Source organism: Coturnix japonica, chromosome 1 (genome assembly GCF_054131305.1).
Source record: "Coturnix japonica strain WE chromosome 1, WE-NBRP24, whole genome shotgun sequence".
In the NCBI taxonomy this organism is placed as follows: Eukaryota; Metazoa; Chordata; class Aves; order Galliformes; family Phasianidae; genus Coturnix; species Coturnix japonica.
The window spans coordinates 88736675-88752357 of NC_140663.1; the positions used below are offsets into that span (position 1 = coordinate 88736675).

The 15683-nt window shown below is 34.7% G+C and overlaps 1 protein-coding gene across 33 annotated transcripts in view; it reads right to left on the minus strand.

Annotated features, from left to right (window-relative positions):
* Positions 1–15683, minus strand: part of ROBO2 (roundabout guidance receptor 2) — an 862058-nt gene that overhangs the window by 71489 nt on the left and 774886 nt on the right. For all 33 annotated transcript variants that reach the window (XM_085527515.1, XM_085527477.1, XM_085527497.1 and 30 more), the window contains 5 exons: positions 15526–15607; positions 14809–14974; positions 12947–13113; positions 7973–8094; positions 534–765 (listed from right to left, as the gene is read on the minus strand). In XM_085527515.1, coding sequence (XP_085383641.1) covers positions 534–765; positions 7973–8094; positions 12947–13113; positions 14809–14974; positions 15526–15607 — 769 coding nt within the window. The remainder of the gene's footprint in view (positions 1–533; positions 766–7972; positions 8095–12946; positions 13114–14808; positions 14975–15525; positions 15608–15683) is intronic.

A 15683-nucleotide genomic window follows, 5' to 3' on the forward strand; every position in this document is an offset into this window, starting at 1 on the left:
ATCTCAACCTCAGCATTTATAAAAAATGGCCCTCAAGTGCATACATATTTAAGTATTCTGTAATACATGCCATGGTAATGAATGCTTCTGCATTACAGTGGTGTAAAATGTTCGCTATGTGCACATGGTGTTTCACTTATGTCTAAATGGTACTTAAGAAAACTCTACAAACAACTGAATAGGACAGTTTTGTGAACTTTGCTGGCAGAACCAATGGAGTGGTGTGCCTTTCAAATAGAATTTTTATTTTCAAAGCACAGATCAAAGTATTTTATTGTAACAACATCGTTTGTAAAAAAATGTCTGCCGTGTACAATTGTTAGAAGACTCAAAGCCACTTGCATGTAAAGAGCAGGCAGAAGCCAGAAGAATGCAAAAGTGGCCAAATACTTTCTCCTGGAATTCTTATAGAAGAAAACTGATTATGATGCTGCATTCTAATAGTGACCTTATATTTAACAAACAGAAATCATGTGGAGCTGAATGAAGGCATGCATAAAATAACCAAAATGACATTTAACTATTTTACTAACCTTCCTCTGTGGTACGAGCAGACTTTGATTCACTGTCCATTCCTTGAAATTCATTGAAGTACGGGCGAACTTTAATTTCATAAGTGACTCCTTTTTTCAAGTTGACTAGAACAGCACCCCGCTCTGTTGGGACTTTGACCTCCAAATTCTGCCATACAGCTGGAGATGGTAGGCCAGATGTTTGGCGATACATTACTCGGTAACCCTGAATAAACTGTGATTGGCGGTCAACCTAGAAATGACATTAAATAATATGTCAATGAACATATTAAAGTAACAAAACATCTTGAAAAGAAAGCAAAACTTTGGTCTAAAATACTTCTGTCCTTGTGGAAGAGGAAAAAAAAAACAAAAAACCAACCATTTATGCTGATGAAATTTAAAAATCAAAATGCCATTTGTATGCCATCATTAATTGTCTATAGAGGACTATTCTTCTCACATTACTTATTATAGAACATTTCTATTTTACTTTCTGCAGTTATATATATATATCATGACAAATACCATCTTAAATCACAAAACAAGCTCTCACCCCTGCAACAAATGAAAAGAAAAAAAAAGAGAGAGAACTTTGGCATAATGCTTACTGCATGTAAACTTATTATGGACATCTTGGCTACTGATGTGCTGAAATATGAGAAGAAAAGAAAAACAAATTCTTTTCAGAAGAGGACAAGGCTTTGAAGAAGCCCTATATGCTTTCAGTTAGTCCATTACTTGGCTTACAGCTCATCTTTTCATGAGATGCTCGGGAAAGTAAAATAAACATGAGACAGATGCAGAGAAAACAACATCCAAGAACATGTGCTGTTTCTTGCATTCATAGTCTAAACAGTCTCTTTACATCCTGGGGTTGTGAAGTACTCAATCTGTCAGATGGAGATGGAATGTTATTTTTGTTTTATTTTCTAATTGTTGCTAGGCAGACACAGAAGTTTAACAATTCTAACTTATCATGGCCATAAGTAGATTTTATTATTATTATTATTATTTGAAGGAAATACCTAGAATATGTTTTATCTGGGAGATGCTGCATGCATTTTTTCTACTGAGAAAAATAAAAATAAAAAAATAAAAAAAAAGAAACAATGATTTGAATTATTATGGTGTTTGCATGTAAACACAGACAAAATAACCATCAGGTTTTACCCATCCAAACCGAGTCTAGCTGTTTCTAACTAGTTGTCAAATAGCCAAAGAAAATGCAACCAAATAACAAGACTATATGACTAGCAGCTTGGTAAATTTCTGTGTCACATCTAAGATTCAACAAGTAGAGTTTCCTTTCTGTTCTTGACAGTCTGCTAGCTCAAAGGTAAAATTCGGAATTAAAGATACATTTGTTTGACTTATCTTAAGAAGAAATGAATTTCGGGCTGAAAACACAAACCAGGGTCTATTACTCTTTCCCTATAATCTTGTTATAGTTTATTGAGTCATTCAGAAGGGATGCAGATTCTTAAGACACTAAAATGCAGGACAAGCAAGAAGAAAGCCTTGTTTGTGAGAGCAAAGCAGAAATGTCTTTCATCAAAACTGTCACTGTTAAAAATCCTGCAACATATGTTACAACAACATTAAGCTTGCATTTTATAAACTTCTCTACATTCACTTTAAGTGAATTTATGCACTGAAAGAGGGATATAACTCACAATAATAGCTTGTTAATACTGAAAGAATCAAGCTGTGTTTTTAAGATGAACATTAAGCAGCTGTTTCCAGATGAAGGGACTCTGTAAATCAGACTAAATTGTTTTTATCCATGTTTGACTTTCATTAATTAAATGTTTTGTGGCCCTAAAGACTTTGTGAACCGCATGTTTACTCCAAAATTCGGTAAGAATAGCAATTTCATATACTTTGTCATACAGATTCTTAACCTACCTTATAATATGAGGCTATGATGTCTAATAATTAAACACTGTTTGGTTCTTGCCCAGCTTCTGTATTAGAAGTTATGCTGAAAGACACCATAACTATTTTATAACTTTGTTTTATCTTTGCTACACTTTCAAGCTCTAGTGACTCCTTGCAGTGGGGAAGATCTGAAAATTTATAACTAAACCGAATGGAAACTGTTTGTTGCCATGAAATGGTATGAAAAGAAGCATTTTCTAAGACATCTTACAAAGGGAAATATACCTACTAATTCACAGAGAACTGTACGCTTGGATTTCACTAAGCAGTTTTCAGTCCATCACGCTTTCACATCTGCTTATATATGAAATTCAAATTATTCATACACCTCTCTTTTCCGTAGCTATTAAATTCTTTACCAAAATACTAAACAACATAAGCATATGGGAAACTGTTGATCGCAGCCTGAACCTCTGATTAACCATCTGAAGCAAGCAATGAGTCAGCTGCAGGAGCACAGGTGAAGGTAATTCAGCTGTTTTCCTGGAAGGGGTGGAGCTTGGCTCCACCTCTCCTAGATCTTATTTAAGGGCTAACCAGCACTGAGGCAGGACCTTTTTTGTGTGGAGTTTACAGTGAACCTCAACACTGGTGAGTATTTATCACTGATCCTCTTTCTATTCTATAAACTTTGTTTATCTATTGACTTCATAACTGAACAATTGTAACTGTAAGTAAGCAGTATGAAAACAGTGTAGTAGTAGAAGATGGCTGTCATTTACAGGGTTGCAGTAAGCTAGCCTAATCTGGGGAATCATGAAATTTACACAGGTGCTTTCAGTTGGAAGTTTGATTACAACAGAGCCAAATGATCTGCCTGAATTACAGACTATTGAGTGATTCTGTTGTTGATGGTCTGGGAGGGTACCTATGAATAAAACTATGATGCATTTTAATGCTTTCTATAAATGCCTAGTTGTACTAAGTATTAAGGAGGATAGTAAGCTGTCTCTAAATCCCACATGCAGTTGGTCTAAACAAGAGGTACTTTCCCTATAGTCAGGTTTCTGGGAAATTGCTCTGGCGTCACTTCAGTTACAGAGTAATGTGGATTTTTCATTTTATTAGGAATTTTCTGAATAGTACAAAAATACTTTTGGATAGCTACACAGATTAACCAGAAAGACATGTGACACACACACACACACATATATATATATATAGCTTGTGGTACTTGTGAGGAAAATCAAGTGTATTTCACATAAATACATAGATACATACAAATACGTATGCATTTGTCTATATATACAAACAATCATATATATTACAAAGCTTGTAACTTCATTGTTCTCTTATGTGGTAATTACATGTCACTTCATCACCAGGCCACTAAAAATATGTGTAGTGTTAAAGAATAGCATTCAGTTGTGCTAGGCATCAAGTAACTGCAGGATTAGTATGCATTTGCATGTATGTAGAGTTGCAGAAACATGCACTGTGATTTGATGAAAGAGTTAATAATTCCTGGTTATTTTTATTTTTAAATGTACTTTCTCTTACAAAGCACTTAGCATTACTGCAGAGATTGCAAGAGTTTTCTTTGTTGAGCACTGGGATCACAGATTATTCCCAGTCTTTCTGTGATGCTCTTAGCTGCTTTAGAATTTGTAGGAGCAGCTGTGGAATCCCCTCATCAAAGGAGGGCTGTAACAGGTGCTGATCTAAAGACATTTTCTACCTCAGAAGATGGATGGTAGAAAATGCAGATGCTCCTTTACAAGGCAGAAGATGGCAATTACTGGATGGATTCTGTTCAGCATTTACTCAATGCTTAAGGCAACCTACAAGCATAATTGGTCTTGCATGCACTCTCTCTTTTTGATAAATGTACAGTGCGGGAGATATCTATAAAGCTGACAGTAGCTTTCCATTTCTGCAGAATACAAAGTTCTTTTTTTCCCTGCACATACCATAACTGAATATAAGACAGGTTCAGTGACTATGATCACTCTATAGGCTATTTGCTTGTTGAAAGAAATAAACGGCAAAAAGGAAACTCTTTGTAAGGTAGATTATGCTGCAAATACAGGCTCTATTCAGGCAATCCAGCAATATGTAAGCCTCTACTCCAAAATATCCAAAAAAGAACTCTGCTCCCAAATCAGTGCAGCTTCTCCATCTGGGCAGAACATCTTTCACACTGTGCTGAGTTCACTGGTAAAGACTACATTAGACGTACAGGGCTGCAGACTGTGTGAAGCCTGTGTGGGTCCAGTTTGGGAAGGACAGCATTCAATGGAAGGGGCCCCACATGGAGCAGGAACAGAAAGTGATCACGAATAAAGATGAAGCATTCTGGACTGACTGCAGTCCATTCCCTTTTGCTCTGTGCTGCTCAAGGGGATGAGGTAGAAGAGGATGGATGTAGGAGGGAGGTGGTTGTAGTTTGCTTTTAGTTCTCACCGCTCTAGTGTTATCAACAAACAATAAATTATATTAATCCCCTACACTGAGTCTGTTCTGCCCATGGTTGTAATCAGTTAGTGATCTGCCTGCTTTTATGAGCTACTTTTCATTGTATTTTTATGTTGTTCTGTTGATGAACAGAAGTTAGAAATCAGCATGGTGGAGTAGAGTTGCATACTGAGGTTAAATCACAACACAGGCTCTCAGTGATCTCCAAAAATTCAAACACCACTACTATTTATCTACCGACAGGAACAAGAAAAGGGTGATGATACACTGCAATACTGTCCAGTATGCTCAACTCAAACTTCCAGTGAAGCACAATCATTTAAAATCAATGTCAAATTAAAAGACAGAGGCAAATAAATTACCCTTCTGCACTGTAGCCTCAAAATTCCTGTAAGGCAGTTGGGATTTCAAAACAGCAATTATTTTGCCACACTGAAGAACTGAATTTTTTCTTGATTATGCCACAGGGCTCCTACATAATGCTAGGAAACTTCTCACATTTGGCCACTAATTAAACTCTCAATTTAATGCTCAAAGTGAAAAAATTGAGGCTGGAAGTGCTTACCTATCATTGAGGTTAGCTACAAAAGTGCTTTGGGTACACATTATGCTGTAACAGTACAATGTATTTGATAGAAATAAAAATAAATCAGGCCAGAGGTTTAAAATTAGGTAATAGTTGGTATATCTGATATGCAATAAGTATATCTTCACCTTGTCTACTTATATGCAAGGTTGGGCCAATTACACATTTTTATCCTTCTGATTATAGTTTCAGTATTATTTGTGAAACACTCAAATGTTACAGTTGAGAGTATGACAGATAAGCACATGAGACAAACTAATATATATATTTTTTTATTCAATTCTGAGTTTCAGTGGTATGAATTTCCTACGATCTGGCAGTATACACTGAATAAAGAAGATAAAAAGAAATGATAAACAACTTTATTAAGAATAGATACTGTATGTAACCAGATAATTACAGTTGCACATCAATACTTAGGCACATGAGGGATAAATTTATGTGACAGTGACAAGCTAGCTTCTGACTATGTGAGACTAACCTTTTAAAAGAGATGAAATATGTGAGCATATACTCAAATATTATAGTTCTCAATATTTTAAAATTACAAAACAGAAGCAGAGAATTATTTGTGAAATTTTAAACTCAAATTAAAAAATAAAAAAAAATATCAGAAAGAAGAGAGAAATTGGTGTAAATTTGTTTCGAGTCAAGACACTAGAAACTCAGGAATAGAGGAAGTTTCTTGGCATTTACTCTTTGAATCGCAGGCGGTCAATACTGAAAGTCTTATGACTCTCATTGCACTTCTGTCCTTCTGCATCTTAGCTACATCCAACCACTTTATACAAACAGAATGGACTTTATTCTCTGGATAGAGTGGCTGCTTCCCTGTTAACTATGATTAATTAGTTGGTTTTGTTCTGGTTGCTGTTAAGTTTCTAATTAGCAGTTCCAGAGACTTTTTTCTTTGTGTGTGCCTTTCTTCCCTCGGGCAGTTCCAAAACATCTCTACAGAGGTCTATTCGCTTGTCAGATGGCATAGGGTCACTGCTTTGAGGGATCTTTCCAATGAACTGATACCTGTGATAACTTTAATGATATACCTTCACTTACCATATTTTCTTTGCTCATTAGTAGTTCAGTAGAGGCACCAAGAGACTCTCCAAACATACTACTTCATTATAATACAGTGAACAATATTACACTGTATAAAACTGAATTCCATTTATAAATAGGGAGCAAATCTATGAAATTGTGTTTCTGCTATCTCTAGCACCCAAGAAAGGACTTGAAGAAGCACCACACAGATGTCATCCAAGTTTACAATTACTGGCTGCTAACATTCAAATTTTCTAACCTATTGAACCACCCACTTGGGCACAAACACTTTCTGCAAAGGCACTTGGACCAGAAAGTCAGTCTGTCCTGGGATTATTTAGCTGGAACAGACAGTATTTTTAGAAGAACAAGCTGAGTATTAACATAAACAATAAAATGCAATGACAAATTTTCTAAATAATCTAAGAAAGACTAATTTGTGCACTCCTCTATTCATTTTTAATCTTCCCCCCTTACCACTGAAATCTGTTGAAACACGGATGACCTATAAGCCCCCATAAATACATCTGCGATGTGTAAAAACTGCAGTATTTCTATAATACACAATCTATCCATATTTGTTTTCTATTATATAATCCTCTGTACATGTTACACTCTTAATATCACCTGTAGAAGAAAACCCCAGAGTATTGTGAATATCTCTTTAAGCAGAATTACTTCTATATAATGTAACTGTTACAGTGATGGGCATTGCAATGTTATTTATCTCACTTTTCTAATCATGACTCTTCTTCCTCTGGGGCATGTGCTCCAAAAGGAAAGCCCTTATTTGTGGCATGGAGTGCCCTAGGAACAATCACTTTCTAAGAGACTGTAAGAGAAACATAGAATTTTGAAAGCCATGTGCTATATCTTCTCAGAAATGCTACCTAGTAGTTTGGTCCTTCAAAAAGATATTTTAAGCACTGCCGGAAACATTCTCATCTTCTATAATGAAAGGAAGTTCACTGACAGAGGGTAAGTCATATGCTAGAATACCAGATGCTACCCATAGATCAGGCATCAGCATAATATGTTGCCTACTTTTCAAGAAGTGCCCTATAGAAAGCTATTTCTGCATTTTAGGGCCACCAAATAATAGAGTATGATCAAGACGTCCCCATGCTTTCTAGTGGAAAGTGTTTTTTCATGTGACATTTTAATGATGATATTTATTTTTGCTATCCAGTTATTAATCCACAGATCAATTACCCTTAGATTAAGGTGTTAAATATAATTCATTTTCATACTTAGAAATTTATCTCCTTTTAAGCTGAATGCAGAAATCCTTCAATCTGCCTGATCTAAAGGAGAAAATAAAACGATCATTTCATTTACACATATTCCTGTGTGACATTAGTTTAGTGGAGCACTTATGTTGAAGTCAAGACTGGAGCTTTCCAGTAGAGTAAAAAAATAATGTAGGGGCAAATAAACAAAATTAGGTAAAGCAAGGTAATTATAATGAAAGCCTTACTGTCCAGGTAACTTGAACTGTTGTGGGTGTCAGCACAACAGGGTTATGCAGTCGTACAATGACGTCTCCCAGTTCTTTCTGGACTTGTCTGTGATCCACACCTTGTGCTGGTGGACTGATATCTGCCAGAAAAAAACGCACACATGAAAGCATTACTTTAAGGAGAAGACATACATTGCAATTGGAATGACTGAATAGATTAACAACTTGACTTTAGCACCCTCTTACAGCAGTGTTTTTAAAACCATATAGTGCTAAGCTTTGAATGTGAACTCCCAAACATACCAAGTAAATCATTCACCTTTGGCTGCTTAGGAAATAATGAAATAAAAATACATTAAAATGACTAGTCAGAGTTGATAGTAATGCTTTTTCAGATCTTGTAAGTGATGAGAGGGATTCAATTATTCACTACTTCTATATTGTTCAGATAACAATAATGTCAGCCAGATATCTGGAACCAACCTGGCTAGTATAATTTAAGAAGATGAACAGGTTTTTAACTTTCTTAGAACATACATGACATGCTCTTATATATATGTTTCCAAGCTGTAACTAAACTTTACCTCCTTATATACCATGCACACAAGAAACCAAATGCTACAAATAGCATTTTCTTTTTCAAAGTGACTTTTCCCTTTACAAACAAAGATAATGAAATCTAGCACAAATATGAAAAATAATAATTCATTAAATCAAAAAGATTATGATCTCATGAAAGGCCAACAAAAACACTTTAACATAGAAATTTTCTTTTCAAGAATATTTTAAACAGTCCTTCTAAGATGAGGGTAAAACAATTATTTCTAGTAAAAATAAGGAGTTTGATCGCTTAGTATAAAGGTCCATGGAAAACTATGATTCCTTCTCCAAGCACAAACATGTGGCCCTTGTACTTAGTTCTTAAAGATCTCATTTGGGTTATCGCATTGTGAAAAAGTAAAAGCTGCATTACCATTCATAAACCGGAGTAGTAAATATAAAGTATGTGTCAGAGTGTCATGGTTTTGTAATTTTTGCTATTGATATTCCACATCATAACATCATGTGGAGCACAGAGAAGAACTACACGTCCCAGAGGACTTCATGGTCAAAGAGGGAAATATGTCATGGAAGTGATGCTTGCTCTTTCTCTCACTGCCTGGCAGCGGGTGTGGGTGTGCTTCCAAGCTGTGTGCCTACAATTTCAGAGTAGGCTTCTCAGTGTTGGGAAAACTCTCTCTTATTTGACTTAATTTATTAGCCTCAATTTCAATTATATTGTATTATATTGCGTTATCTTGCGTTCCGATATCATAGTTAGTAAAATGAGTTTTCCTCCTAAGATTGTTGCCACTGCTCTGTTTGTTTCCTTAAGCCCAGTTCCCATCTCCCTGTTCCTCCCCCTTTTCCCTTCCCATTTTTTGGGAGGTCAGGCCTCCTGCTCCCCTGTCATGGACGTAGATTGATCTAGATAGCTCCATGGCACAGAAAATAAAGATGTTCAATGTGCATATCTTCAGTATGTCTTTTTAGTGATAATAATTATTAATTAGCCAATACATCCTTGTATCTCCCTTCCCTCTACTGTAGTCAGACATTACGGTAATTTCTAGGAAATAGATAGTAATGTTTGGACACATTCAGTGGCTCCTTCAAAGGTCTTACAATAACACTCCTGGCATGGTATGCTAGTTGTCTATCTGTAGATAGACATGCCTAAGAATATACACAGATATTGATTATTTCTGCTTCAATTTGTTGTTAGTTTGTCCAGAAAGATACAAGCACAGATTTTATTCTAAAAAGCCAAATACATTATGGCCAGGCCCGCCTTCACATTTGTGAATTCTGCATGGTTTTCTCAGGGGACTCATTAGCCAAAACTACTTTCCCTCTTTTTGAATCAATCAAATGTACTCAGGGAAGAAAAAAACACACTTAAAAGTCCTCTTTTTCCCCTTTGATGGTCTTAGGGTGTGTGACTATGTTGTATTTTACTTTTTTTCTTTTTTTTTTTAATTAAATCTTCTAAATATTATTGAAAAGAAATAATAATGCTTTCAGAAAGGAAGCATTTAAACATAACTACAACATCTGAATGGCAGGTCTTCAGATTTTGAAATAAACTTGGTTCTGGTAAACAATACTGCAACTTCATAATCCTGGATTTTATGGGTTCAGAGCTACCAAGAAATAATAAAAACACAGGCTTCTACTGATACTCAAACACAGATGGCTCCATGTGTCTCCAAAAGGAATATAAACAAAAAACAATTGTCAGCAACAGTAAAGGAACTTATCTAGCAAACTATGTCTACTTAAAGTGAATAAGAAACAGAGAGATCCAGTAAAATAGATCTAGGATGGCAACTCAGGCTGGTTTGCAGAATGAGCATTTATGCTACTATTCATAATATCTATGATCCTTAATATAAATTTATCTACAGCTATCAGCCTATGTTTTAAGTTAAATTATACTGTATTATAAAACTGGCCAAATACTTATATTCCCTTAGTGGATAAGTCATTTCTACATACTGTTTCTTTACAAACTATATTTTATCATAGGAAGACACACCTAGAAATCAAGGAACTAATGTATGTTAATATCAAAAAGAAATGAATGTCAAGATGTACATATGGAATTCTGTTTATTCATATGTACATTTGGAAACACACACATATATATATATATATATATATATATATATGATGTTCACAGTGTAATGTCATGCAATGAAATCTTCACATTACTGGGAGACTCCTGATGGGAAAGCAATTGATATTACCAATAAGCAAATGTTCAAGTATTGGCACAATAAAATAATGAATTATAGAAAAATGGCTCAAGAAGCATATCCTAATCAAAAGAGGTCTCTAAAATTAGATTGGTTGTATATTTTCCTCTAACTTCTCTTTTACAGCTTCCAATGAACTTCCTACTAGTAGCTAGTAATTTAAATTGCAGGGATATGATTATACATATTTTCATATATGATTATAGATAGTTTCTTTGAATTTTTTTTTAATATATGATCTGGTCTGCTAATAATCCAAACAATATTGTTATTTCCATTTGTGAAATCACATATTTACATGTTCCTTCCAGTGACACTCTTCTCCAGAATCTTTTCCTAGAGCAATTACTGATTTCTCTGTCCTTATCTGACAGAAGTCATTTAAGGTAAGCCTTTTGAAAACCCCTTATTGTCTACTTGTTGTTCACTGGTGAAAAGATGCATAAAATTATACCTCTTGACTTTTGCTGTGTTTATTACCAGGAAATAAAATGCCAGTTATTAAAGCTGCCACAGACACCTGTTGCAAATTAATATTATATAGTGTGGTTATAGCTGCTTCTCTCTTGCTCAATGGTTGCCATGAACAGGCTTTCTAGCACGTGTCAGCTTCCACTGTCAGCCTGAATTGAATTCAGGCATAATTAGAAATCACATCAAAACATTATGCTAATTTTCAATTGATTTTATGATTTAATTTCATTAAACTGGAGGTTACCAAAGAAGCTATAAATCCTGTATGTGTTTCAGTGTGCTTGACTGCTAAACAGCTTCTGGAAATGGAAACTGCAACACATGCTGTAGCTAATTAAAAGACATGTTTTTACTGAAATCAAATTGCTTGTCAGTATGTCAGATAAAAAGTCTTCACTTGACATTCAAATGCCAAATAAAGTTGTATTTTTAACTAAGTGAAAAGTTATGCAGACTTTAGGCTGGTGCAAAGAAAAGTATAAAAGTATAAGTCACCTTATAACGAGAGGGTAAGAAAGAAGAAAAGTTGCAATACTCCATGGACAGTCAAGCCATGGAATCCCCCCTCAACTTATTCCTTCAGCTTTTCAGAAAACAGCTCTTTCTCCTTTTACAACAATGATTTTTATTTGTTATTGCTATTATTATTTTGAGGAGGCAATTTCTAAGGACAGATTTATTCAGGAATAGACTGGAATGAGAGGCTGGATGTACTGGCTATGTGATAAAGCACTACCACCCTACTCATTTCCTTTTATTCCATCCAGGACCTACAAAGAGCATAGTTCCAATTACACGTGCTGTAGTCTGAGGCACAATGCACAGGTACTCCCATACAGTTTTCTAGCATCCAGAAACAGAGATATATAATCTCAGTGTAAATTAACTGTGAGAGGAGCTAATACTTTGGAAATGAAGAAACCATGATTAAAAAAAAATCCATGCTGTGAAGGAAAATTTATTTATGGCAGTTAAACACAGTTAGAGTAGAGTATAACATGAACAGAATTTGTAGTCATCAAACAGCCCTGAAACAAGACATGGAGGATCACAGCTGTCAAGTATATCAGTAGACTAAAAATAAGGGATCCTCTTTCAGTCTTCCCTTATGGTTTATTATGCAGTGAAACATGAATATAAAAATTATAAATGTTGATATAAGTTAAAGATCTATACATTTCTCAGAAAAGCTTTGAAATACTCTCTATCCTACAGATACCTTAACTTATATGAATAACCTGCACGAATGTTGGAACAGATTTACCAATACTCTATGGAGGTTTTTTGCAGTTCTTGTATTAAAGCTAATGCTAAATGTGGTGTTTTCCCTGCCTGTTTTTTATCCTTACTATGACAGCATATCTTTGCTAGACAATGGAAATGAATTAGGGATAGAAAGGAGAAAGTAAGGATGCAACAGAAGAGAGGACATGTTCAGAAAAGTTTGGGTGCTTTCAAGAAGGTCCATCCAGAATCACGCCAACAACTACGACCCGCAAATTAAAAATGTGCCAGTTCACTAAAGAACTAAACTATCCTTAGCTTCCTCCTAAATTCCAGATTAATAAAGCAATCATCAGACTGTCTTTATTAGTTAAGTTGTATTTAAGATACCTTCAGTCAGAGTGATAACTCAAAATTGCCAAACCTAATGGTCAACCTTCAGTATCCTTTTCTTCTATTTTAGCTCAAGCATGTAAGCCATAATAATTACTCCTACCTTGTGTTCGGACAGGATCTGACATAGGGCTGGGATCGCTCAGACCTTGTGAATTGATAGCTCTGACCATAAACAGGTAGATTGTATTGGGACGCAGTCCTCTCACAGTGTAGAGAGTGGTCTTCACATGGTTAGCCACTGTTTGCCAACTATTGCTCACCGACTGACTGCAACAAGAAAATGTTGAAGATTATAGACTAATACATAAGAAAACAAGGAAGTTAAAGGAGGTTTGCAGGAAAAAAGAAGAACAAGGCAAAAATAATATTTTCTAGTTTTAGTTAACTTATCAAAAAACTTATTAAAAACAATGGCAGTTTTCAAAGGTGTTTTTTCCTTTCATAAACAGCAAAAGCTTTTCCTATTGCTTTAACAAAAACGTACAAAAGAAAAGTGTGAAAGGCAGCAAAGGAAATTTTAAAAAATTGAAGATTTGAAAGATAAAACAGACCAAACTTGAACACAAACTTTAGAAAAGAAAAAAGATGTTAAAAGAACAAGTTTCTATGTTGCTAAGTAAATTATGTCAATAGCTATGATTAGGAAAAAAATAAAATAAAATACTTGGACTTAATTCATACTCAATGGTAACAAAAAATCTTCTGAAAAAAGCTTGTAAATTAAGAAAAATATATGAATATGCTTTCTGTCACTATATTTTCATTTGAATGGTAACATAATTTGACTACCATCCACTGTATGAAGAGATTTCAGTTGTAATTGTTAAAACTGCTCTTAATAAAAAATCCTTGGCTCCTGTAAAGGATTTTGGTTGTGTGCCATTAAAGCTTATCCAAGGTGAAATACCATAAAAGTTTATCGACAAAATTTGATTTCATTGTGCTTTGCTGTATAGAATTGAGTAAAAAAATGTAATATCTTAAAGGAAAAAAAGAAGTGAAGCTGCGAGTTCCATTTTGTTTCTATTGTTTCATTCATTTAATGCATTAAGAAAAGTACAAGTCCTAGAACAAAATCAGCAATCTGCACACACAGTAATGATGCACTTTGCATATTAACATATACAGATAAAACATTATCACTATGTTTTAAATTTGCAAGTTGATAATTTTGATAAATTCCTGGTAGAATATTAATTAAAAGATAAACTATATTGTTGGTTTTTTTTTAAATATTTTGATGCAGAGAAGCATGTAAGAAAGTGCACATCCATATGCAGAATACTACTCTTGTAGTACGTATGAGGGATACACCTCATGCTTAAACAAACTTGCTGAATTGGGCCCAGGAGTTCTTTCCTACCACGCGTTAAGTGCTACTGTGTGGAATAGAAATGCTGGATCCTCTTCAACTTCAGGCTGCATGGTGAAATCTTTAATTATGAAAACCAGCCTTTTCAGTTAAAAGTTTTACTCCATCTAAAACAGTTAAATGCAGAAATTTAAAGATACTTAACTATTTGATAGGTGCTGTTTTAACAAGAACAGGAGAAGGAGAACACAGAGGTTTAAAGGTTGCCCATTTGTTTTCAGATACCTTGTATTACAACAGTCTAAGGAACTCAAGCCCAAAGGGTTTGAAAAAACAACATTCCCAGGGTGATCATTAGAAATAAAGGAAAAGTAACAAATAGAGAGTACACTGTCCATTTATTTTTCCATTGACCTGAGGAAAAAGTTTAATGTTTCACTACTTACTGACTTAAGAAAATATGATGGCAAATTAAAAAACAAAACACTTAAAAAGTAAGCATCAATGCCTGCCATTGGAGCTAAATCTTTTGCCAAACTTTTAATGACACATACAGAAACCAAAAGAACACCACAGTAGCAGAACAGCTGGTACGAGGATTTAAGCAAAATTAGAAAGGAAGGAGATTCAAAGTAGAATAATTTACATACCTAAAAGCCTCAATGATATATGCACTAGCTGGTAGGCTTCCAGGGGTCCCTGGTTGCCAGGACAGGGTGACACTGTTCTTAGTAACGTCAGTGACCTGAGGTTTGGATGGTGGCCCAGGGAGGTCATTTATGTCATAACTTTTACTGACTGTTGCTCCACCCAACTCTGCAAGGAGCAAATGTATAATAATTACTTTTTTGTTGTCAATTAGATAATCTGATCAAAGAAGAAGGTTAAAAAGAAAAACATGCCAAATATCTGAAGAATATTCTTAATCAATGCTTTTAATTTGTTAGGAACTAAGTCAACTACTGAATTATGAGCTCTATTTTTTTTTATGAAGAACTATCATTCATTAGGAACACATTATAGGGGAAAAAAAAAGACACAAAACTAAAAAGTTTATATTAAAAAAAAAAAGAAAAAAAAAAAAGGAAGAAACAAGAAAGGAGTAACAAAAAAATCACACTTTGCTCATATTTACATAAAATGCCAAAACATTACCTACTAGAAGGCTGAGAAAATTCCTATATCTCGATCAGTTCCAGTGCTAGGAATGAAATCTGAGATGCATGAAAAAACAAATCCCTCCCACTTAAAACCTTATCTATCTCAAACCTAGAATATCTAGAAGAGATTATTTGACTTATATAACTCTACATTATACTATACTTTCATTTTGTGCCATCTGAAACTGGCCTCTGGATATTGCTTACCTGTCACATCCAGAACAGCACTCCATGATGTCTCCCCACTTGAACTTGTTGCAACACAAGTATAAGTTCCAGTATCAGACAGCTAGACATTAAGAACATTTAAAGGCAAGTTTTACCTTTCAGAATCATATGACAGAATTTATTATAATTTTCTTTTC